Genomic DNA, 27,511 nt, shown 5'->3' on the forward strand with positions numbered 1-27,511 from the left:
ACGTGTCTGCGTTTCTGGGCGGTGAGAGGGAATTGTAGAAACCGGGAAAGACTGAGAGAAGAGTTTTCCCCAAACTTTGACTGAAAGTCAGGATGAAACCAGCGATGACCTACGACGAACACTTGACCTCTGTGAACCGCAGCGTCGTCCAACCACCTCCCTTCCCTTCTTCTGTGGCCACCTCTCAACCTTTCACCGTCTCCTCATGTCCTTTTTGGCCTAGCACAATCTAACAACAAGCTGCCGCCCCACCTGAGTTTTTGGTGACGCTAACAGCAGTTCAGACGAGGAACGTGCAGCTCTGCTGCCTCCGTCAGGGTTCAGGGATGACATCCCGTCACTCAGAGCCGCACGTATCTAACGTCTACAGACGACACCGAGCAGCTGTCGGGAGTCTGGAACCAGACAAACAATCAAACAAGGAATTAGATGTTTTTTTTACAACAGCACGCTTTATGCCAGTCCACCCTGGCCTTTGAGAGTTGTTTCATGATCAAATACGTGTCAGTTTTATTTTACGTTTTTTCTGTTTTAGAAACGTCATCTCGCTCTCATGGATTTTTGTTTCTGCTATCATCAAAATCTGTTGCCTGCAGAAGGGAATAAATGTGGGACAGTGGTTCAGAAGGGACCGCCAACCAACGGGTCAAACGTGCCTTCATCTGTGCATGTACCTAGCACCTGTTTTCAGACTACAGAAACATAAAGAAATGTGTATCTTGGGTTTTCTTGTCACATTTAGGGTTTGGCAGATTTGTTTAATCAATTACCTTTACAAATATGTAATTAAGCTGATTTGAATTGAGCTTTTGCTCAGGGGCGTCAATTGGGTATGGCAAGGTATGGCAGCCGCCACACCTTGGCTTCAAGGGAAAATGTAAATGTTTGTTTTTTAAATACATTTATGGAATTACTCTGTGTCTATTTGTATTGATTATTCTATTACTTAATACATATAGAATAACTACAAATTTAAATCAAAACAACATGATCGATTTCACTAGTTATTTTACACTGCAAAAACTCAAAATCTTAACAACAATATTTGTCTTATTTCTAGTAAAATGTCTTATTTTTAGTAAAAAACATTACATTTAAGACAAGACTCAAAAACAACCATTTTCACCTGTTTCAAGTAGATTTTCACTTAAAATAAGTGGAAAAATCTGCCAGTGGAACAAGATTTATTTTGCTTGTAATGAGAAGATAAATCTTGTCCTACTGGCAGATTTTTCTACTTATTTCAAGTGAAAATTTACTTGAAACAGGTGAAAATGATCAAATAACAAGTTATATTTCTGGTGATGACTCTTGTTTTAAGTGTAATGAGATTTTTTGACTAAAAATGAGACATTTTAACTAGAAATAAGACCAATATTCCTGGTAAGATTGAGAGTTTTTGCAGTGAGCGAGACCGTATTTGAAAAAATTCCAATTTTCTTGACCACACAGATAAGCTACATAGCAGACTTCTGTGATGAGTATTTGCTGGACGTGTTGATTGATACTGTAGTTAAGTTCTGTGACTCGTAACCTTGCCATACCTTAGGTTCCACTGAATTGACGCCACTGCTTTTGCTTCTCTTGTTGGCTCCTGACGTTATAAGTTGGTTACAAGTGATAATAAAGAGGTTAAATCAGCCAAACATGAAGCTGTAGGACGTCTGCGTCCTCGTAGCTTTATCTTTGGACAGGAAAGTCCCCTCCCCTCCGTTAAAGACTGCCACAGAGGTGTGGTCAGCACACACTCACAAATACACACACCCTACTAATGATCCCTTACGCAATACTACTCCACCCCACCCCCACCCATCGCTAACCCAAACCACACCATGCCGCTACACACACACACACAGGGGGCTCTATCAGACACCTCCCCCACCTCCAGACCTCCACCCGCAGCCTTATGTGAACGCAAGTCTCTGAAGTATGAGAACTTTTTAATCCAACCAATCAGAATTTATTCTGTAATTACCCCCCAACCCCCACGCGTGACAAGAGGACCAAGTACAGGTGTGAAAGCAGTCGGGCAGATGCCTCCACCCCCATCAAGTGATGGTCCGGCACGAGTCCAGGACCCCGTTGAACGACCTCCTAGAGGCAGCGGGGGCTCACCAGGATGTTTTCCTGCTGCTCCGAGTTCCAGATAAAAAGCATTCTGTAAAAAACGGTTCTTAAAGTCACAGGACAGATCTTTTTAAAACAAAAGCTTGCGCTAACCTCTAATGTTAACCTTCAAGAAAGGAAGAGCTCCAGATCTGTTGTGTTGGTACTGAGAGTCGTGTTTTATGGCACTTTCCAACATATTTCTGCTGCTGATTACTGTTCAGTGTGACATAGCAGTGTCCGAGCCAGCCAGGAATGTGTTGCTGCGTCGCCCAAGGAGCGCCCAACCATGCATGGATGCAATACAGTCAGAGAAAGTGGACATTTATTCTAAGGAGAGGTCATTTTTCAGCCTTTCCCCTCGGAGACTGGTTCTTAATGAAATCCAAAAAGACTCTTTGAGACTCGCTTTGTAGCTCTCAGGGAAGATGTGGTGACACTGAGCTCTGCAACATTCCCAACAAGAAGTTCATGCTTCTCTTTTTCTGTTGAACACCCACGCTTTGTTAAATATTTGTTTCATAATAATGATAATAAACAATACTAATAATTTATGCATCTGTCAAAAATATATCGTGACTCAAACAACCTAAGATCAGTACATGTCTGACTGGTGATATGGTTCCCATCAGTGCAGCGTCCAAGAAAACTGTCCAAATTCCATGTTGATTCATTCTTGATGTCCATGTTCTATTGTTCTTTCTAGGGCTGTGCGATTAATCGATTTTAAATCTAAATCGGATTTATTAACCAAAACCGATGTTAAAAAAGGAAAATCGGAAAATCGATTTTCCTTTTTTGCAGCTGGCTGCATTACAGACAGAGCCCGTCTAGTCAATCTTTGTTTGGTCAAGAAAATTGTAAATGTTGTCACTTTAGTAAACTCAAGGAGGATTTACAGTATCTTTCAATTGCACTTCATTCCCAATAGGGAAATTTGTTTGCTATTTTTCTTTAAAAATAAAGATAAAATATTTGAAACAATTTATTCCATTGTCTTTTGTAGTTTTACCAAAAAAATCGAAATCGAAATCGAAATCGAAATTCGGGTTTTCAGAGAAAAAAATCAGGATTTTATTTTTGTCCAAAATCGCCCAGCCCTAGTTCTTTCATTGAGTCTGTATTAACTTTTTCTTTCATTTGCTGGTTTTCATAACTTAGCTCTGCTCAGGTGACTCTACAGGACCTGTATAACAAACAGCTGTATAGGAAAGCAAAAACTATCCTATCGGACTGTTCCCATCCTCTACACCAAGAGTTTCAGTTTCTCCCATCGGGTACATTGCTCAGACTTCCACTTGTCAAAACTAACAGATATAAACATTCTTTTGTACCTTCTGCATCTCCCTTCTCCATTCCATGAGGAAAAGGTAGCTGTTGTGGTGCTTGGATTTTTAGATTTAAACTCGTTGTCGTTTACTATGTGTATATGTGTATATATTGCTGCAAAATTAATTGGTTGATTGATTGGTTGATTGATTGATTGATTGATGCCAACATTTATGGTTCCACAGACGCATATTTACACTTCTTCGTGTCCCGACGCTCCTCCGCTGACAGCTGACCACATTTTCATTTGCATACAAAGAGCCTAACTGAGATCTGATCACAAGCCACCGCGTGTGGAGATGCACGTTTACAGCCAGCTGTGAACTCGTGTACTTTGAGCAGTCAACTTATGATTGGATCACCCAGGATGTATGATGATACCAGGACTCACAGACCTTGATCAAAGGTCGGTGAGTCCTCGCCTAAGCCAAAACAGGGATTCCTGTCTAGAATAAACTCAAAGTTTGGTTCTGATGGCATAATTATAACTGTATTAATTGCTAGCATGTTGAACTGTAAATCGCAGTGGCTCCAGTAATGTGCCATTCACACGAGTGCCTGTTTGCAGGGGGGGGGACTGTGGGACGACTGCAGCACTCTTAAAGTATCTTTGCTAGCATTTACAGTTTGAAACTCTTTCTTATTCTTACCGGGATACACAGACATACAGAGCTTGCATTGTGTCAGCAGATGGCCTTTGGTCATTACACACAATTAACTGGTGTAAACTGCCAATGAGGGCAGATTTATGACCTGCATAGAAAAGCCTGTAGGCTACATGCATAGAATAAGTATTGTATGTTATAAAACAAGCAGGGCGGCTTAACCTTTGCCATCATTGTTGGGAGTTCAATGAAGTTAAAAATATGATCGACAGAGTTAAATCAGTAAAACCCTAACCTCCTAACCTTAACCCTGACCCTAACCCTCTCGCCCTATCTCAAAGGGAGAATCCAGTCGCCCTGCAGAGGAAACTAATTTTGGTTTTCAGTTCATGGCCATAAGTGAGGGTAGGAACGTAGATTGACCAGTAAACACTCGATCTCAGTGGCATATGACCTTGTATGAGCATCTGTTGATTGGCTGGGCAAACCCAAGGCTTGACAGGAATGACTAATTAGGATGAATGTGACTGGGGAAGATGAGAAATCTTGATTCTATGATCTGCAGTGTCTCACCTCAAGACAACATACGAAAACAGGGTTCTTTTTATAATATGAATGCCAATTGTAGGAGCGGCTATTCAAACTCAAGTCATTGTTTTTTTATCAGATCAGCTGCTATTGTTCTGATTAGCAGCTGATCTGAACCGGTCTCTCTTCAATTATTAACACTCGACACAGACACCACCCGTCCAGAGCTGGAAATTGCTGTCAGTGAACAGATAAATCATCAATCACCACTTGCAAATATGTAATCAAATGCTTTTTGAGGGTTTTTTTGCTATTAAGCCAGATACACACCTAAATTCTTGAACTCAACTTTCACCCAAATTACGAAAAGTGTGTTTGATTTTTGCAGTTTATGATGTTCCTATTTGTCAGCCCAAGGTCTAAGGTCATCAGACAAGGACCTGGAAACCTGGAAACACAGTTACGTGAACTGAAATCTCTTGATGGGATACTTTTATTTAAGTGAGAGTAATGGCCCTTTTCCACTAGTACCTACTCAGCGCGCTTCTACTCGCCACGCCCCCGTCTTGCGCTTTTCCACTACGGGCTGAGGCGGGTGAAGCCGTGCCAAGCAGATACTTTTTCTGTACCGAGGCTGCCGAGGTTCTAAGCGTGCTGAGTCGGCCCTGGATCTGACGTCATCACCCTCCACGCCACTGATTGGTCGGGGGGCGGGGCCGTCAGACGTCTGTGTCAAGAAGCAGGATTTTACTCTGTTTTACTCTCAGCCGCTCGCGGCTCCAGCTGATTTTCTCATCAGCGCCGACACAAACAAAGGGGTTGTGCAATCAAGTACGTCACAGCAGCTTCACCCCAACCCGCCCACTTCTCACCTGGCTGTGGAAAAACAAACGAGGACAAAGCGGGTAGAGGCGGTACGAGGCGTGACGAGCCGTCCCGAGCCGGGGCGCGCTGAGTAGGTACTAGTGGAAAAGCGCCATAAAAAACAGGCTGTTCCTAGCTCGATGTGCAGCTTTCCTCTTCATCCCTTTGATCGCAAACATACCGATCCCTGTCAGACATTGACGACTTCGCTCTGCTTGCTGGTTCTCCGTCACATTTTTGGCACTCTGATGTTGGTACAAGGCGCTACAAGATCTCGACTATGTCCCGCTTCCCCGTCACAGATTAGGAGGCGCTGATTTAACTCTTGTTTCAGAATTGGAAACGCAAAAAGAAAAAAGTGCAACTGAAAGATGGTTTAAAAACAGGGATGGGGGGTAAAGAAAAGTGTAGCCAAGGAAGATGATTGCACACTCTTAGTTACAGATTCTGGGTTTTGGTTCTCAGATTTGGGGTTTTGAGTCATGGTAGATTTGGCATTGAATCGATGCCATACACTCGATTCAAGTATACTCCGTCAGTGTAACGGTGTTTCAGGAATGCTGATAAAAGTGGAGCTGATATAAGTCACCACTAGTAACACCAGGAAACTGCACTGACATAGCAACCAAGCTCTGCAGCCGAGGGTACGCTTAAAACAGTTTTGTTTAAAAATGTAAGTCTGTGTCTGTGACGTTTCCTTGATGACGAAGATTGAGGGAAGAGAAAGGACCGAAGAACGGTGCAATGGTGGCAGTATCTGTTGGACAAGAAATGTTCCTCTCATTGTTTGCTGTATTGGTTTGACCACACCCGCAGCCGATGGTATTTAGCTTGTAGTTCTTCATGTGTTCAAGTGTGTCTGGTTGGTTTTTGGTTTTTGATGGGGGTTGAAAAAAAAAGCTGAGAATTGTTTTGGATGTGTACTTTCAAAATTCAATCATTGTTCCAGGCCTCATCTACACCGCCTTTAATATGCAAATTATATTTACTGGGTTTAACTTTGGAGTACCAGAGTCCAGAAGAGTTCATCTGCAGTTTTCATCGACTTTTTTGAAAGACAATAGAAAAACTACTCAGGGCGACCTGAGTTTTCTTTTACAGTCTGTTAGCATTGTTAGTTGATAGACAGATGATAAAAAAGATGATAAACACAACATCCATCCATCCGTCCACTTTCTAGAACCGTTTAATCCTGGGCTGTGGGAGAAAGCTGGAGTACCCGCAGGGAACCCACAAGGACAGGGAGAACATGCAAACTCCTGCCAGGCCCAGGAGTCCAACCAGACACAACACAGGAGGGCAAAAAGGGGCACAGTCTTAATCCTGCAGTGTAGCCGTGACCACCTCTCCACCTTCACCAAAACTCCTCTTTCTCCGTCTAAACGCTTTCCATCTGTCTACACTTTTCTTTTTCAGATTTCCTCCAGCTTGTTCTCTTCATACCACACCCATCCTGTCGACTACACCCTCTCCGAAAGCATCCTTTATGTCTTTTTTGTTGTTCTGGGTTAATGGCTGCTAAACCATGTCTCACCTTATCGTTGCCAGTCACACCCTTTATTGTATATCCTGGCGTGTCTCTGAGCATGACCCGGTATAGGACTAACAGTTTACTACTAACTATCTGTAGATGCCAACACTTGTCCATCAACCTATGAACTCATAGAAAAAAAATCATTTTTCTATATGCTACCCTTTTGAAACAATGTGGAGAAACAACTTTTTCAGAAAACAGTTAAAAAACTAAACCAAATATTTGGTTTTGTCATTTGAAAAACTTGTGAAAAATATGATGTAGGCCGTTATTTCAAGAGGGTGACGATATGTTTAGGACATATTAGCCCACAGAAGTCTACCGGTAATCATTACATCCAGCTAGCATTTGTTTTCTTAAAATGTACAATTCACAGTTGATATGCTGGTGCCATGCTGGTGCCATTACATCCGTATCTTTTTAAAGGAAAAAGATCTAAATGGAAAAAAACAACACAAATAAAAATAATCAACTCTCATAAAGCTGAATCCTAAATTGCAACAACATATATAAATGACCTCTTTGAAGATGCATTTGACATAATCTGTGACAAAAACCTTTAACCACTGTGACGTGTGAATAACGCCGAGACAAGCTATGAAAAAGGCTCTAAAAATACTACAGCAAAAACTGCTAAACATTAAATCACGGCAACACACAAACTCACAAGAATCCAGGGGAAAATATCAAGATTAATTTCACTATTTAAGTCCACTGAGAAAATGATTCAAACATACACTTGCTCCCCGACTTTGGAGGAACTCTTTTACCAGTAAATCATGAAGAAAAAGAGGCACTTCTACTCCAAATGACTTCATAACCTCATTCATTAGGAAGCGTTCAGACCTTATAAATCCTGAGATCCTGACCCTGGAAGAAGCTACGATGAACTTCTCTGGAGATGATTTAAGCAGTAACAGACCTGGGTCTACTTTGTGATTTGTTTTATGTGTTGATCTAAAGTCACAGAAATTAGTCAGCCAACTGACTCTTTATTTACTCCCCATCTGACCTGCACATTCCCACTTTATCTACAGCTCCTGTAGCCATAGGAGCTAAAAAGCCTTGCTCAGAGACTCTCTAGAAGGAGGATATCCACCTGCACTCAAGGCGGCTTTGCTAACTAAACGTCCAGTTCCATCGGCCCTCAAGACTCCTCTAACTGAAAATCCATCCGGATCAGTCTTCGGCAAAGCTGACATGAGGACTGAGCTAGCACTCGAGTCCAACCACCAAAATGTAGTATATTGAAAGTTTTTTTATTTTTTTTCTATTTTATTTTTTTTCATTGTCTTTTTTTCTTCTGTGCATGATGCTTTTCTTTCTTTTTTAGCTACTTTTATTATGGTGATTGTTTTTTTTTTTTTTCATTGACTTTTTTTCTTCTTTACTGTGCTTGATGCCTTTTGTTTTAGCTACTTTTATTATTGACTCTCTTGTCTTTTAATTACTTTTATATTGACATACTTTTATATGTCAAGAAGAAGGGTATATACTGTATATATGTATTATTGTTGTTATCATTATTATTATTATTATTGCTACCATTATTCTTTTATATATCGGATACTCTTATATTGCAAGAAGGGGCCGGACTAGATAAGCATTTTCTTCTTCCTGTCCCTTCTTGAACAAAACTGGTTGTGCTTTATTATTGTTGTTGATGTATGGTGTGTTTTTTTTTATTGTTTTGTTCAAGATGAATAAAGATCAAATCAAATCAAATCAAATCAAAGTCCAGCTGTATCAGCGTTCAAGTTAGTTTCTCTAACTCACATTCCGGCTGCTAGTTGAGATGGTTCCTGCAATCAAAATTCAGCTTTTTCTAATTTTTTAACCATTTTCTGAATTTTGCTGGAACTTGGACATGAATCCAGGCCGCAAAGGATGAGGTCAAGTTTGTGATTCTGATTTGTTCAGAATAAACACGAAGGAGAGGATGCAGGAAAAGAGGAAACTCAGAAGTCAGCGTGCTCCAGGGGAAGCTGAACAAGCCCAACCAATTCATCAAAACAAGCTTAAACAGCATCAAGAGACCAGTTATAAAATTACAGAACCGTCTGTTGTCCCTGGTCACAACCATCACCGAACTCCCCCGTATCCGCAGAAACAGGCCTGCTCAGTCCATACTTCTGTTCGTCCCACTGCAGTCACTTGAACTTCACTTCACTCCATCAACTCATCATCAACTCACATTATGTCCACTATTTCCTTTTCACACTGTCGTTCCGCTTTGATCAGCCCTTCAGGACAGAGTGAGCAGCACGTCAATACTCTGACTCAGTTTGAACCATTAAAGTTAACAAATAGCTCATTTTAGAAAGGTTGAGGTAAAAATAAAAGCCGACAGAGATTTCATGTTTCAACATCTTCTTCATTATGGTTGAACCCGTATATTTACAGTCATGAGATTTAAGACACCTGATGTTTGACTGAGGTTTTCAAGCATGGGGGTTATTTTTTATGCGTCAGGGAGGTTTTAAATAAAAAATGTAAGAAAAGAAAGCAGTGTTTTCAACATTTACTTTGATCTCTTTTTTTCTGTTCCGTTAGAATAAGTGTGACCCAAAGTATTACATGCTTTGTTTTTATTTTTTACATCGTCAACATAATCTGATTAGATTAAATTTAAAATATGTCCACTTGTTGCAGGTCAGGCCTGCAACACATCTCTATGACTTTGTACTGCCGGCATGTCTTGTCATAGCACTTCAGAGAGGTTGTGGCATTAAGGATACCAGCCAGGGAAGCTGTGCAGACGTTAGTTTGTCTTGTGTACGTTTTAATTTTCCTACTTCTCCACACATCCCTTACTGGAAACAGGCCATCGAAGTGCCTGGTTGATAAAAGCAAGGATATCCCTGATATCCACGGTGCTCTGAAATCTCAATGTACATTTCAGCATTGATGCAGCCATCATAGAAGTGTTTACAGCCTTTACTGGGAACACCGATACAACCTGAGACCGTCATAAAGCCTGGCTTTTGGGCCTGGATAGTAGGAATGGGTGATATTTTACCGTTCACGATATACCGTCAAAAAATTCCTCACGATAAGAATTTGTCATCTTGCGGTAAAAACGATAAAGTCCCGTTGATGATGTTTTTGTGTAAAGCCTGAATTATGGTTCTGCGTTAAATCCACACACAACGTATGTGAAGGAAGGAAGGAAGGAAGGAAGGAAGGAAGGAAGGAAGGAAGGAAGGAAGGAAGGAAGGAAGGAAGGAAGGAAGAAAAGAGGAAGGGAAGAAGGAAGGAGAGAGCAGGAGGAAAGAAGGAAGGAAGGAAGGAAGGAAGGAAGGAAGGAAGGAAGGAAGGAAGGAAGGAAGGAAGGAAGGAAGGAAGGAAGGAAGGAAGGAAGGAAGGAAGGAAGGAGGGAAGGAAAGGGGAGAAGGAAGGAAACAAGGAAAGAAGGAAGGAAGGGAGAAAAGAGGGAAGAAGGAGAAAGAAAGAAAGAAAGAAAGAAAGAAAGAAAGAAAGAAAGAAAGAAAGAAAGAAAGAAAGAAAGAAAGAAAGAAAGAAAGAAAGAAAGAAAGAAAGAAAGAAAGAAAGAAAGAAAGAAAGAAAGAAAGAAAGAAAGAAAGAAAGAATCTCATTGATGATGTTTAGTAGTATTTAGTATCTTTTAGAGCAGTGTTTTGGGGACTCCAAAGACTGAATGTGGTGATAGATTTATAGTTGAAAAGGTGGAGTTGAATTGGTATTTTTTTTATCCTCATTTTTATCGTTATCGGGATAAATGCCAGAAATTATCGTGATACATTTTTTAGTCCATACCGCCCATCCCTACTGGATAGTCCTTTTTGTCTTTGGTCCAGAACACATGCTGCCTATTTCTATCAAAAAAAAGGTCTGGATCACTGACCACAAAACACATTTCCACCGCGTGATGGTTCAACCCAGACGCCTCCGAGTCCAGAGATGTCAACAACACTCCTGGGTGGGGTTAATACAGTATACCGCTTGCTTTTTGCACAGTAAAGTCTCAGTCGTGGCCTTCTTGCCAAAGGTTTCCCACACCAATCGTTTATCCAAGTGGTTCTATCAGTACTGATGAATGACACCTACTGATATTGATGTTTCAGGGGGACTGGAGACCACAGGTGTCCTGCTCATGCTGGCCCTTTTGCCCCCAACATACTGAAACTTGTCCAGATTCCTTCAAAACTTCAATGATCTTACGCACTACAAAAAGAGAAATGTACCAAATCCCTCCCATCTTTCTTCCCAGATCAATATTTGGGGTTAGGGTACCCCCATCTTTGCTCCTCAAAGACTGGACACTGTGGTACCACAAATAATTTTAAAACTGTCCATGTCCCAACGCTTTTTAAAGGTAGAGGCTTGAAAATCAGAAATGGACATGTATTGACGATGAAATGAAGTTGACAGGATGGTTTATACAGCCTAAAAATAAAGAAAGTCAAACCATTATTTTCTCCTCGGTGCAAACGTTTCCTGATTTGGGGTTGTAGTAATCAAATTGGTATATTTCCCTTCAGATCAAGGCTCGTTGATACGATGGAGTATTAGGGCCAAACAAAAAAACAAAAAAAGGAAATTACGAGAATGAAGTCATAATGTAATGAGAATAAAGTCGTAAAATTACGAGAATAAAGTCATAATATTACGAGAATAAAGTCGTAAAATTACGAGAATAAAGTCATAATATTACGAGAATAAAGTCGTAAAATTACGAGAATAAAGTCATAATATTACGAGAATAAAGTCGTAATATATTATAAATATATAAATATAACTTCACAAGATGTTCAATATTCCTCATTTTAACACAGGGAGAAGAAGCTCTTCCTGTTAGAGTTCTCATAAATTATATTCTCATAATATTACGACTTTATTCTCGCAACATTACGACTTTATTCTCGTAATGTTACGACTTTATTCTCGTAATTTTACGACTTTATTCTCGTAGTATTACGACTTTATTCTCATTATATTATGACTTTATTCTCGTAATTTCCATTTTTTTTTGTCTTAGTTTGGCCCTAATACCCATAATATCTGTGACTTGTTTCCATTTCTAAGTAACTGTCGACCTGTCAGGCGTAAAAATGATCTTTTCACATGTCACACCTGAGTGTGTCATGGTGTTTACAAATCTGATTAGCTTTCAAGCTAAACAGGTCAGGAATGCCACCAGAGGCGGAAAAAACACCTTTTCTTAAACTTCCCCCTGTTTTTATTTGTCTATTTAGTCCTAATAAGAAACAAACAGCTACAGTATTTAGAAATGTTTCCGTTATTAATAGTAAAGTGTTCTGCTTTACAAGAGCAGCTGACGTGAGGCGATTATCGCTGCTGATTGGATAACGCCTGCAACGGCGATGGTTATTAGCCAAAAACTCTTTCAAGCATTCCAATTTCTGAAGTTTAACCTCCAGCTACTATTAACTGAAATAGTGATGAATTCTACAAAAGTAAAGCAAATCTTCTGATAAGCAACACTTGAGTTTGAGCATGAGTTTGCTGAGAGAATAATCATTGACGATGATCTGATTCAGCATGTTCAAACACATGTGATCGGGGGAGATGCTGGTCATGCCCACCTGACACACCTCCACCAACTCATCTGCCCAATCAGCCAATCAGCAACATCCAACCCAGCCTTCCCATCCTCACCGTGCACTCCATCTCCTCCGGCTCTGGTTTGATCTGTACAGAGGGCATGTCTCTCTCGCTTTCCTCCGCCTCCTCTCCTTTCTTTTCTTCTTCCGTCACCCCAATAGTTTGTGTCTCCACTTCCTTGGGCTCCTCCTCGGCTGATTCCTCCTCCCTCCCGTGCGGCGGCCGAGGCCCGGTGGCCGGCTTCTCTTTCTCCTCCTCCTCCTCCTCTCGTTGGACTGCAGGGGGCGGCGGCGGCGGCGGCGGCGGCGAAGGCTGCTGGGTCAGGGCGCTCTGCTTGGCCGGGCTCCTCTGCTTCTTCCGGCCACTGACAGCACTTTTCCTCTGCTTTGGAGTCGACTGGCACTGAGGAAGAAGAGGAGAGACAGAAAATTAGAGGAAGCAAGGTGGGCCTGAGCACAACCAGGGGGAAAAAAAGAGTAAAATCTGGGGAAAGACAGGAAGGGGGGTTGAGGAAGGAGGGAAGGGATGTGATAAGGGGGTAGTTGAGGAGAGAAAAGGGGGGTGGGGTGGGGAAAAAGGGCAGTGAAAAGCAGGGGAGGAGGAAGGAGGGGTGAGAACAAGGTAAAAAAAAAAGTTCCAGGCCAAGGGGAGAGGCTGAAAAGAGGAAGGTATGAAGGAAGTATGAGCCGAAAAGTGGACAAGGGGAGAAAATAAAAGCTACAGAGGAGAGGACAGAGTCACAAACACAACAAGGAATGTCCAACTAGTTTGATTGAGAAAAGAAGTCATGACTACAAGCATTACCTCTGCCCTACAAGGCCTGCTAAAGCAATCCTCCTCTCTAAGAGGGAAGGTGGAGAAAAGAAAAGCACACCTTTCTGTTAAAAAGTGGCAGAAAAAGTAGGAGAGAGGAGGCAGAGAGACAAAGGCCTAATCCTGAGGCTGCCAGTGAGGGAATGAGAACGAAAGAGAAATAACAGAGAGAGCAGGGAGGAGTAGCCGTGAACTGACCCCTCCCTCCTTTTCAGTGGCAGGCAGGCGGACACACCCTTTTCTGGAAGCCCAGCGAGACACACACACACACACACACACACACACACACACACACACACACACACACACACACACACACACACACACACACACACACACACACACACACACACACACACACACACACAGTGCAAGTGGGGAGTGCCAAGGCGGAGGGACTCACACACATGCATTCCCTGTAAAGTACACACCCCGACTCTATCAGTCTCAATTTGTTGTCCATTTCCTCTTCCTTTCTGGTTGAAACTGTTTATCAGAGAACCATCAGAGTTCCTGAATAAAACTATCCAAGAACTCGCCACAGCATCGGTGGAAATCATCTGCTTCAATGATTCCTGAGGACCACAGTTACTTCAACTAACGCTCAACAGGTTCACAGACAGTTGGATCAGAGAGTAACTTATGTTTTAAGTAACTTACTAGTATTACTATTACTGTTTAATAGCGACCAGGTTAATAAGCTACCCTGCAAAGACAGCACCTCATTCCTAAAAACATTCTTAAATCTAGTCAAATTGTCTCATACTAAGCAAAAACATCCCTGCCGATGAGAAAAAAGGTTTTCTTGACTAAATTTCTTAAAACTAACAAAATAGTCTCGCAGAACACAAAAAGGCTAATTTTATTGAAACAAGGCCTTTTCTTTCCTCAGAAATGACAAACCATCATATGCAACATTTCTGGTTTAAAATCATTGCATTCCATCGTGGAACCTTCATCTCTCTGTCACATTTTCTTCAAGTAGCGTGGCAATCAATTACCTCTCAAGTAATTTGTTTTGCCCAGCTCACTTCAAAATGGTGAACAACTGCCAGGTCATGACCCCCGGTTCAAACGCTGTTGATTCCCACAACTGCAAGTTAAAAAAAGATGACTTCACGACCAGCTTTCATTTTGCCTTTCATTTTTCTGCCCCTTCAACTTCAGCTGATGCCCATGCAAATGCGGTTACAGATGAGGGTTCAGAGGAATGTGTCAGAGAACCGACTTCAGTAAGAAAAGATGATGTGGTGAGATCAGCATGTCCGCACTCGGATGCCTTGTACAATAAATGAATCACTGTCTCGGCGCAATCAGGCCGCCCTACGCTGCTCAATATGAATCAAGGGTTAGCATGGTTTGGACAATAGAAATGTTTAGCTGGTACATACGGTAGATGCACATTTGTATATTAATCATGGTGCAACACACCGACATGCACAAACAAGCTTTTTTCTCTCCCGGCTTCACACACAGGTGTTTCATAAGAAGACACTGCTATAAAACTGTAATGATGCACCATGGAGGGCAGGAACCTTGCATGAAGCTCCAAGACTTAATACTGACCATACATAGTAAAAATATGACATTTGATGCCTCTGATGCAAATTTCAAAGTGTCCCAGTGTGTATTTCTCTCAGAAAATAGCAAGGCTAACCTTCAGATAACAAGAGTCGGTGTGATGCCCAGACTACTAGTCATTAACGGTGTTCACATTACAAGACTGATCGGAGACAGAAAGACAGAAAGCGACTCAGTCACCCAACTGGATATGAATGCAACCACGAGCAAAAGAAAAATTGAGTATTTCTGGAAGAGAAGAGCCACGTGAGGAGTTTGTCATCAGAAAAGAGGTGAGATTGACACGCTCACCGCCTGTCAATCAAAGTTAGCTTTGCTTCCAGCTCCTTCAGCCGAACCCCGCCCACATATCTGGAGAGCTTCTGTCAGACGTTTCCAGGGGGATGTACCATTAAACATGTCGAGTCAGTGGCAAATCAAATATGACCGTTGCCTTTGGCGAGTGGTAGCTTCGCTAAGCGCGGTAGCTTCGCTAAGCGCGGTAGCTTCGCTAAGCGCGGTAGCTTCGCTAAGCGCGGTAGCATGACGATTCTGGATGAGGAAGTGATAGCTGCTAGCCATTGGCTGATCCGGCAGTCAATCAATCATATTAGAAATACATTTTATTCTTTATATTAACTCTAAACTACAATGACGTTCACCGCTCTCAGAGTTGTGTGAATGTGATATGAATAAAAAAATAACGTTTGTACCGAGAAAAAATAGCTGTGGTGGAGGTCCACATGTTTCTGTGCCTCGTGGGCAACAGCCGTATCCAGAGGGGCTCGATGGAGCAACCCGTTTCGGCCCACTTTGCCATGAAGGTACCACCCACATTTAGGTGGTACTGAATTTGAAAATGGCCAAGACCGAGGAGAGTAAAGTCAAACACTGTACAATGGAAAATGGGCCTCAGAGGTTCCTGTGTGGCGACTTTACCCAGGACTGAAGGAAAAATGATCAAAAAGGTGCTTTTGAACCTTTTTGTAGTTCAGATAACTACGAACGGTAATTGGTTCAGGTGAGTTAATTCTACAGCGACTGGTTGAACCAGTGTAAAAAAATAAATAAAGGAATAAATCGTCGAGTAGAGGAGCAACATTTCAGCCCAGGATTCAGTGAATATGTCATGGAGGAATTATTGTGTTATTTGTATTACTTGTCTCCACCAAAACCCTTACTGTTATGTCACTGAAGCATTGTAATTGGGGATCAGATAAACTAGCACAAGGGAAGGAAGTTCTGCAGTACCCACGTCCCTCAGAGAGCCCTTAGAATTGCTTTGCCCAAATGGGCCATGAGGTGATGAAAATGATTAGTGATGGCTGGGCGGATACATCCACTCAGGCAACAAGAAATGTTTTTGGTCCTTTAACAAAAAGAAGAAGAACTCAAGTCCGCCTTGAATAAAAAAGCCATCTAAAGCTGACTTGTTCCTACGTTGCACTGATGGGTTCTGGGTTTTGTTCTTCCCTGAAAGCATGCAGACTCAACCGTTGCTGTGTAATGCCGGCTGGCATGTGACCCGGCCTCAGTGAATTCCAGAGCGAGGTGGGGCTTCGGCTAATCAGCCTGGGTGTGGTTGCAGGCACCGCCCCTCAGACACGCATGCAGTATCCTGCAGAATCCTCGTATCCTGGGTCCATTGTGAGGGGACAGAGCCCCCTCTGTGTCTCTAAACAAAGGTAACCCCCCCAACCCACACACAAGGTCTGAAATTTCACCAAACTCCCTCTCATAAAAGTATTTATATTTTGCTTTCATGTACATCCTGTGGGTCTACAGATGCATTTCTATTTTGTATTAAAGGCCAAAGGCATTCTCCAGCTGGGACCGTGACCTAGCAAACTCAAACACGGACAGGAAATGATTGCATAAATGGATTCTCTACTGGACTTAGTTAGCTGATACAAATGTTCACCCTTTACATCTGGTTTTATCAGGGTTTTTTTTACTTATATTCAGCTTACTGAGATGGTTAGCGCCAAGATTCCCCGCCCCGCCCCCCCCCCTCACCTGCCTTTTAACATTTCCATTCATACCTACAAAAGTTAAATGAATAAAACAAGGATCCAAGATTAAAAACAGCCAGACTGCATGTAAACTCAGAGTAAACCCAACCATCAAAGACTGTTGTTGAATGGACACTTTCACTTCTGTGCTCAATATGTAAGAGGTTTAAGAGGTGGGGTGCATGTAGATATAAAGAAAATAGATACATTCTGGTGAAATAGGTTGGCATTTTAATAGCTAGCACTCTCTGTTAAAAGTGCTGTTGTTAGGTGAACGTCAGACCTCCTTGAGGACAAACGACTTGCTTTTGTCCCGAGTTGAAAGCTCAGCTACTCTGAAGAGTCTTGGCCAACGACTCAGTTTAAACTCTTCATAGACAGAATTGTTGGTCAGTCTTGAGAGCAAGAGTCTGGGTATGTCCAGGGAAAATGATCAAGTTTTACAAATTGCAAACATGACCTCACTTTTCTTGTGCCTCAAAAACTGTACATCCATACTTCTATGGAAGTATGTCATCACGCCCGATTGTTCAAGACAGCGAAAAGGTTGAGTGTGTGAGGATTTATAAGTAAAAGAGTTCACCAACATACAAACAGCTACAACATGTGATGCTACATTCTGTTTACTTACTACTAAGTCATAAGTTGAAGTTGGAGTTGGGAATGTCGAAAGTGCTTTGATTGTAAGGTCAGAAAAAACACGAGCCCCTTCCAAACGCTGGTCTGGCCAGTGCAGTCCCTAGTGGCACTAATTCTGTATTTAATCCATAGCAACAACGTAGCAACACGACTAAGAATTTAAATAAAGAGTCCTAGCCGTATATCTGTATACATGTGTCTGTTATGAACGGTAAAATAAGAGTTTACATTGTTGGTGCCAGGAGCAGCCATTGTTGGATCAGGTGGTACTTCTGACCGCCGCCTACTTTACAATTAGTTGTAACCTGGAACGTCTGACGCCAGAGTATAAATATAAACCACTATAAAATACAGCAGCTACAAGTCGACAGCAATGCTGCTCACTACACACCAAGCCGTTTAAACGGCATTAAAGTTACATCGCAGTGGTATTCGTTCTTTCGGATTAGTTAAATTGTGTACACATATGATCGGAGGCTTAATAAGTTGTAAATATAGGAGATGTGAAGGTCGTCACGCCGGATAACTTCTGCCTCGTATGCCTTATCAACTTTGGGTCAGTGTGGCCTAAAAACGTGGTCCAAATGGTCGAATCTAGTGAAGAAGGGAAAGGCAGTGGTGGAAAGAGGGAATGAATTGACTTTGCGGAGAGAAATTAAATTATGCTGGAAGGAAATGAGAGAATCGACACAGACCAGTTGACTGTACTGGATTACTCAGCCTGATGCGCCACTTCTTCTCACATTCCTGCATGCTGTAAACTACAATTCGTGTCATTTTAATAGTTATGAATACAAGAAAGCTTTCAGTCTTGCAGAGACTGAATAAGATCTGCCATCTAACAAACCAGAGTTGTGTTTTCTGTAGTATGATTCCTCAATACAACCCTTTATGCATCAGTTATTGAAGTAAACCAGATAAAGCACTTTCAAATATCTGGAGTTGTGTGTTCATTTCATGGAATCAACGCCAGTGGGTGTTGTCTCCGTATTATTATCAAATATTTGCCAAAATATTAGTCAAAATATGTTGTTTTTTAAAAGAAACAAATACTCAACAATACATGTACGTATTGGTATCAACAGAAAATGGGCATCAATCAATATCAGCATTCACATTTGATAAGGGTTCATTTGTGAAACATCGATATCTAAAATTGTGTAGCCATAATCAAGTATATGGAGAGAAATACGACAGAATTAGTTAAAACGTTGATGTCAGTCATACAGGAAAAAAAAGAAAAACATGAGGTGACAAAAGTTGTGATGAAAGGTGATAGTTCATGTCTCAATCCATCCCGTGGTTGATGGGGAGTCATTAACATAAATACAACATAATTACAGTCTGGAAGGTGACCAGACCTGGATCAAATATGATTTGGACATAATTCCTTTGTGTTTAATCTGATCTGGAGCAGGTCACTTGAGTAGTAAAATACAAGAAAAAGAAAGAAAGAAAGGCACTTAAGTGAGATATTAAATCAACTCTGGTTTGATTCCTGCTAACACAAAACACCCATTTCACTGCCGCTAATGGAAAGAAGCTAACACTGTGAATCTTCAGCAAATCTGACTTGATCCACATCTGCTCTCCGACAAAGCAGCAAAGGGGAAGAAGCTCACCAAGGGGGCCGTGAGGTATGTGTGCGCATGTGTGCGCATGTGTGTGTGTGTGTGTGTGTGTGAAGAGCAGCACTAACGAGTTGTGATAGTGCAAGACTGTGAGAGAGTGTATGCGCATGTTGAGTTGTATAAATGAGGACTGACAAGATGTCTGTGTGTACGTGTGCCTCCCCCTCCAGAGCAGTGGTCCCACTGTGGAGTTGCAGAAATAAAAAGGGTGGGGTGGGTGTGACCCTGTCAGCCTCTGATCCTAACACAGGAAGTTGGGGTGGGGGTAGAGAGGCTTGACTAGGGCTGAAAAACAAGAGGGAAAGATTTTCTTCACAGACTGCAATACTTCTGAGCCAAGAAAACAACTGCCAACATTTCTCAGATCCACTCCGTAGACGGATTGGACATCTGCATGAAAGCATTTATCAAACAACAGAGACAGCAAGCCATTAACTGAAATCCAGTATCAGGTCAAAGCCACACCAATAAAATCCCTAAAAAGGTGACACAGATAGCATCCATCATGACCTTGAAATTCAGCATTCGTATTCTCACATGACACCCACCAACCTGGTCAGAGACAGCTCAAGGAGCAAAATGTATTCATCCAGCCTGCAGAACGTCCTGGATACTGATGGGATCATGCAACCCTCTTGAATTTCCCTTTGGGGATCAATAAAGTATCCATCCATCCATGCATGCATCCATCCATCCACCCATCCATCCATCCATCCATCCATGCATGCATCCATCCATCCATCCATCCATCCATCCATCCATCCATCCATCCATCCATCCATCCATCCATCCATCCATCCATCCATCCATCCATCCACCCACCCATCCATCCATCCATGCATGCATCCATCCATCCATCCATCCATCCATCCATCCATCCATCCATCCATCCATCCATCCATCCATCCATCCATCCATCCATCCATCCATCCATCCATCCATCCATGTGATAGATCATGCTCAAGAACAAGCCTCAATAGAGGAGCCACCCATCTAAAGAATCCTGACCATGTCCCAACAGGACGCTCCCTCAGAGACAGGTTGCCAATCCAATACAGAGCCACGAAAACCAAGTCTATCTTGCACGCTCATACAGACTCAACCTGAATGTCTTTAGACTGTATGGAGAAACTGGAGAAAAGCCACCTGAAGAACACGCAAACCCCACGCAGAAAGCCTCAAGTTAGAAAATCCAAACAAGAAATGTCTAGCTTTGAGACAGCAGCGCTGGTTCAAATATCTAGATTAAACACTTTTTTACTGCATATAAATTGTATTTAAAAATGTATATGCATATACAACCTAAAAATGGCAACATGGGAGAGCTAGCCTCGAGACATTTTCACAGGGCTAAACAGCTCCTTCTGGTGGACAGATGAGCAATTACATGTCACAACATTTTTTTTTCTTTTTTTGTGTAAACGACTATCTGTGTACAGAGCTTCATTTGCTTATTTAATTTAATTTACACACCAACTATTTTGGAAACTATACTAAAACTAATAAAGAAAATAAAAACTGTAGGCATGTAGCGATGTGTCGATGATGTACACGCGTCGACTTCGAAATAACGTCATCAGATTTTGTCATGGACACATCACCATTGGGTGGCTCATCAAAAACCGCCATAAGAATAGAATACTTTAAATTCAGTACCAAATGCCCTTTGGGATTGGCATAGACCAGACCAGCACGACAGCGATGTTGGAGCATCTAAAGCAGAGGTGCCCCCTTGTCTCTCATGGATGGGACAATAATAATTGCAAAATATAATAAGCAAAAGAACTGCAAAAACAAACGTCACATGATCAAATTATGCTATGCATCAGCTCTTACATTTGATGTTTTCTGATTATAACTCGATCATAATTCATAACTAACTTTACCGGCATAAAAACTTCTTTTTAAATCGGTTAGTTAGCAGAAGGTACCACTGGAACATGATTCCTACCGAAAACAACTGTTTCTTTTGTTTTTTTTTTAGTTCCATAGAAAGGTTCCTTTCATGATTCTAATTTTTTTATGAAATAAACATATGTAATTTAGTGTGAAACAGTGCCCTGTTTCATCCACATGTAATTTTTAACGTATTTTGAACACATTTGGTTAATATGCATTGCACTGCATTTTTTAAATCTTTTGTAATCTCGTACATGAGAGATTTTTGTTGAACTGTAAGAGTAAACAGGTTGGCCTTTTTATTTTGCATAATGTTATTATATATTTTTATTTTGCTGTGCAAAACTGTTGCTTAATAAACTATATTATTAAGGATTTCTCATATTTATTTTATACATTTTTTTTTATTAATCAAACAACAGAAAAATAATCGTTAGAATAATTGTCAAATTACTCATTAGATTAGTCGATTAATCGATAAAATATTCGCCCAATTAATCATTTTAAAAATAACCGTTTACTCCCAGCCCTAAAAATCAGATCTATTCCATTCACCCTAATATATTTTTGTGTTGTTACTGTTTATGTATTTAAACAAAAACACCAAATAATTTTATGGCAATGCCAATACAATTACTAAGACCTTTCCAAGTAAAAGAAGAGTCAAACATATTGAGTGATGACGCCACCGGAGTTCACTGTACAGTTTTATAATTTACCACTCAAATAGTATAATTAATAATTAATTGGCCTTAATATCAGGACTGGTATCATTGTAGGACAACACTGGGTCAAAGCTACTGTGGATTACTCACTGAATGTAATTTTGAGGATAAGTTTATGAGACATTGTCTTCCAACCACCCATTAGAGGAACTGTCGCAGGGCTTCAAAGAGGCCAATCTCAAGATTTTTTAAATCTATTTTTAACCCAGTAAAGGCTGACTGAGCGTGAAATGAACGCTCTGCTTCACCCTCATACAATCCCACACATTCACACCCGCCCAGAACAACGACCCTGCTACTGCAAAGCTGTAGAGATCAGAAGAAGAGCCACGTTTAAAGTTCTGATGCAAGGTTTTCATTTGCTGTTCTTCACTCTGGTCAGGGTTTTGAGACGCAAACAAAGGTACATTCAGATGACATAGCTCAGGGGAAACATCTCTTGATTGTATGGAAACACAGAAGAATAAAAAGAAAGAGTGACAACAGCCAGCTCAGGCTTTTTGGGACCTGTTTTCTGGTCACACAGGACTCCGAAGTGCATGTAAAGGCTTGTTTTGCATTTTATGGACATTTAACAGTGATAATATTGCAAACTTATGCTAGCATGGGAGACAAACTAATCACACTATGTTCAGACTTTTAGCTCTCCCTAAATGTACCACTTGTGTTGAACTATTCTTACGTACGCAAAGGAAGCTTTCACGTATGTTGGCGTGGCCTCGATGTGGACAAAATGGCGTCGTATCATTTCTCAGTTAGGTTTGTGTTCACAGAAGTTGTTTTCACTTCGGACGACATGCCGCACCACAGCGGTCAATGCTGTCATTGGCAACTACCAATGTTGGCAGAGCCTTATGTTTTTCCATGACAACCAGTCTGAAACAAGAAGCATGGCGACACAAGAACTACGCTTTTTGAGAGTTTATACGTACGTTATACACTTGGCTATTTTTCTCTACATTGTGCAAATAACTCGCGGCAAACCGTGCTCAAATGAAGCAAGTGCAGCTCAAACGTCTAGTTTTTTTAGCCATGTTAGTTTACGTGCTCCCTTGTTAGGGTTTAGGGTTAGGGTTAGAGCTAGCGTTAGGGTTAAGTTAGGGTAGGGTTGGGATAGGGTTAGTTAAGGGGTTAGGGTTATCGTAGGGCTAGGGCTAGGGTTAGGTTAGGGTTAGGTTAGGGTAGGGTTGGGATAGGGTTAGATAAGGGGTTAGGGTTATCGTAGGGCTAGGGTTAGGTTAGGGTTAAGGGTACGGGGGTCAGGGGTTAGGGTTAGGCAATTCACACTACAAGCTGACTACACCAGAGTTTGCCGATAGCCAAACCAACTCCACCTCAATCGAAGCGGCCTTGGTACTGCTTTTTTTAGTGCATACCAGAGTGTAATTGATCTGTTCACACTGGCACAAGTGGACCGCACCCATACCCAGACTGCCTTTGGGCTGACCTAATCAGTGCCGGTGTGAAAACACTCCAAAACTTGTGTACGTCAGAGGTACAGAGGAATGAACAGGCATATTACAGGACGGCCCAGAAACTAGTAAGAACAAGACGTCAGACCAGTTAAATGATCATAGTTGTGCGTTAACACGCCTCTTCAGCACAAGTCAGGTAGTCTTGTAAAGTCCGCCGCTGCAGGTGTTGTTTATAATTACCTTAAAGGCATTTTTAAATGTCATCAGCTTGTTGTGACATATTCTCAGACTTTTTAACGTTTCACTCTATTGCTGTTGGAAAACTACAGCCAGAATGCAAATGAGTTTAGTTTCATTCAGGCTCAAATCCTTTATCACACGTACAAAAGAATCCCTGTGAAATAAAATTATTTGTTTAGCTATTTTTCTATTTAGTGTGTCGCAGAAGGAGAGGGTGGGACAGAAAGACTATCTGGGTCATCGCTCTCCTCTGTGTCGCCGCTGCCTCTCCTCAACCCCTCCCTCCGGCCCTGTGTGTGTGTGTGTGTGTGTGTGTGTGTGTGTGTGTGTGTGTGTACGTGTGGGGGGTGGGGGACTCCCCCAGCTAGCCACAGTGATCACACACAGATATACATACATGCCCATACTATAAAAATGCGCATGATTCAACTTTCTCCAGACTTTCCTCCACTAAGAACCAATCACAGACGTGGACTCGTGCAACATCCATGTCAGCAGCGGCGGCGATGAGCATCCGGGTTTCTGTCTGTGCAACATCCTGAGCTCAGGAGTCCCCGATGAGCGAGAGACGAAGAAAAGAAACAACCACACTTGGTAGAAGTATTTCCACTCATAATAAATGCGATCTCATTCCATGGCGGGTTCAGTGCGAGTTCACAGCGCCATCTAACATCCTCCTGACGTGCCGCCGCTGAACTCAGATATGAAACAATGTCAGAGATTGTCACTGAATGTAAAAGCATTCAAACTTCAGTTACGGGGAGGGTTATGGATTAAATACTCTGGATAGTTTAGATGAAGGAAAAGCAAAAAAAGAAATAAGGTGCTTCTTGACTCCAGGTTGGTTAAACATTAACCGTCAGTGGGAGTGCTGGTTTAACAAAAACAGCCTGTCTTTCACACCCAAGTGTGTGATGAGACTTCCAGAAAGTTTTGTTTATTTGCTCAAAGGCGACATTACTATAATTTAAATGGAGTTGCTCAAAGCATCAGCGTATTTGGCTCCTGGCACTTGAGAACAGACGTGTTTTAATCAGGCACTGTTTGGTGATTAGTGGAGGCCAGGGACCCACGAGGTGGTGGGACTGAGCTGCGTAGCAGAGCACACCTGGGACGTCTGCATGTGATCTATTTATTCCCCCAAACCTGCCAAAACACATGAAAGTAAGGAACTATAATTACCCTGCAAGCCGGAGGAGTCACAAGTGTGTGACGAGACCGGCTTACAGATTATAGTAAGTAAGTTATGAATTAAGTTACTCTTACTTAAATCAGACTTATCCAAATCAGGGCAGGATATCAGTACTACCTGTGGACATGCTTGACTACTCCTCTGTTGTACCATCAGGTTCTGTGACCCGAACAGGAAGTCCAGCTGTATCTTACACAAACATTAGATTCATGGCCTTGTACAAGTCATGAGTGAAGCAAATTAATGACTACAAACACAATCAATCAAGGAAAGAAACTATTGAGAATTTATATTGAAAATAAATGTTTTAAATAAATGCGAAAATGTTAAAAATATATACATAGATAAATAAAAATTAAAATATATAAAAATGAAAATTAACTTATCTGTTTTCCTCATTTACTCCACCCCACCCCCCATGTAAACATTGATCATAAAGCTGAGGAATTCTCTTTAATCATGTTTAGATTTAAAAAAAAATTGGCTCTTAATCCAGTATTTCATCAAACATTTACGGGGACCTTTCTCCTACTTTTATTAATGTTTAAAGAGCTACATGCTGACATTGTTTTTCTTTAACTTCCTCTTTGCAGCTTCACCTTTTCACTCGTGTTTTAGTTTTTCTATCGCCAAGTTTCCCAGAGAGAAGAGGACGCGGAGCAGATATGCCATGGAAGATGGGGAGGTCAGTTTCCATCGGTTCTGAGGGTCCAAACATTGCTCAATTCCTGTAACTGGAGTCCCTCACACACACACACACACACACACACACACACACACACACACACACACACACACACACACACACACACACACACACACACACACACACACACACACACACACACACACACACACACACACACACACACACACACACACACACACACACACACACACACACACACACAAAGCCCTCCCCATGTGGCCTCGGCCCCGAGAATCTAGAAAAGTCTGTCTTTGGGAAAAAGGCTGCGAGGGAATTTGAAGCAAAACTCAATGCAGTGTGTGTGTGTGTGTGTGTAAGAGAGAGAGAGAGAGAGAGAGAGAGAGAGAGAGAGAGAGAGAGAGAGAGAGAGAGAGAGAGAGAGAGAGAGAGAGAGAGAGAGATCAGGGTCAGAAGGTTTTGGCTTGCACTTCCGTCATATAGAGAAGTTCACTCACACACGCACAGATCCGTCCCCGTCTCATTTTTCGCCGTCCTCTCGCCCTCCCTCACTTTGTGCCGCTGTGTGTTTGCAGGAAGGGGCGGGGCTTGGTTAATAAGTGACAGGGATGAGTTGGGTGGCAGCTGCTTGGGTGCTCCAGCGAAAACGCCGTGACTCCAAAAATCGATTTTAGCTTGCATATGTCAAAACTTCTGTGCAATGACAAATATGTTAACCATGTCTGGAAGTTCAGTTTCTTCTGGTCGTTCTCAAATAATCTAAAACCTGCAACTGGACGAATAAGTTCGAGTATCATTTATCATTTACAGGGATGTATGAATCCCGTTTTCTGAGCATGAGAGCAAATACTTGACCGTCTGAAGTTTCTATCAACTCCAAAATGTGAGGAAATGGTGGCAAAAAAAAAGTTCTCCTATTTTGAAGTTTGAACGTACACTACAGACCAAAAGTTTGGACACGCTTCCCGATTTGTTTGAATGAGAAGGTGTGTCCTAACTTTTGGTCTGTACTGTATGTCAGTCGGTGAGCTGGTCGGATCTGCAGGTCCTCATACATCACAGACAGTTATCAGAGTAAAGTTATCCAGACCCATCTTCAGCTCCAGCCAGCTCGCACTTCAAATCATGTTGCCTTCGCTGCAACTCGGAAATGGGAAGCTTCTGTTCTTGCTTTGCTGTTAACAAGAAGTCGACAGCAGTTATGTGGGTCATTTATCTAAAGAGGTTGATAATGCTCTGCCAGTACTTTGTTTAATGTTTTATTTACTGACAAGGAAATCGATGTTCTGTCCTTTAATTAGTGTCATTTCCCAGTCAGGAAATGAAAAGTACAGTTTAACATTTCAGGCTGCGGCACTGAGAGTCCCCATTACAAAAATAAACATTAGTTAAAAAGTACATATTATGAGGAAAAAAGTAATTATACAGCAAGATCAACAAACAAACACAGAGACAGGAGTGGCAGTGAAGCCTAAAATACTTTGTGATTGTAACATGGCGTGCTTACCCACCGACTGTTACGTTTCTTCAGCATTTCCATCTGTGTTGCAGTGTTTTCTACAAATGAGCAAGTTCAAAGTTCGACTCGTGTTGAGACTTTGCCTCAACAGCGTCAACTCCCAGGCTGAGAAACGGCTCTTAAAGTTCAGGCCTAACATTAAAACGCATCCCTGAAAATCCTGTTACAGTTTGCCAACGTTAATGCCAGGTCTGGACGTTGAGATCTGATCACGGCACGTTCGGGTACACATCTTGATGCCAGGTGTGAGGGTGATTGGACTTCTCAGGAAGCACATTAATGCCAGGTCTGAGCAGAGAGTCATCGCAAGCTTCAAGTGAAAGTTACTAAAAAAAAACGTCTTTAATAAAAAATAAATTTCATTCAAGCATTAATAAAATGCTTTTTCATCCAACCACAAAGCTGCAGAGCAGCATCAGCAGCAGGGTGGAGTCTGTTTGTTTGCTTCCACCTGCTGATACCCGTTACTATGAAAACAGTATGAAACCCATTGTTGAAAATGAAACTGTTGTACCTGTAATTTAATTAAAGTACGTCACAGAATTACATCATCACCTGAGGAAACTGTGTCAACTGCTGGAAAAAAGGTGCCTAAAGAACCGGGGGTACGGAGTACTGCTTCTGCAGAACCACAAACACAGGGACTG

General features: G+C 41.7%; 1 protein-coding gene across 2 annotated transcripts in view; it reads right to left on the reverse strand.

Annotated features, from left to right (window-relative positions):
• The window catches only part of klf8 (Kruppel like factor 8), a 94,309-nt gene that overhangs the window by 31,815 nt on the left and 34,983 nt on the right, over positions 1-27,511 (reverse strand). For both annotated transcript variants that reach the window (XM_061740283.1, XM_061740282.1), the window contains exon 2: positions 12,607-12,954. In XM_061740283.1, the coding sequence (XP_061596267.1) occupies positions 12,607-12,954 (348 nt within the window). The remainder of the gene's footprint in view (positions 1-12,606; positions 12,955-27,511) is intronic.

This window comes from Cololabis saira, chromosome 14, assembly GCF_033807715.1.
Source record: "Cololabis saira isolate AMF1-May2022 chromosome 14, fColSai1.1, whole genome shotgun sequence".
NCBI classification, from domain to species: domain Eukaryota; kingdom Metazoa; phylum Chordata; class Actinopteri; order Beloniformes; family Belonidae; genus Cololabis; species Cololabis saira.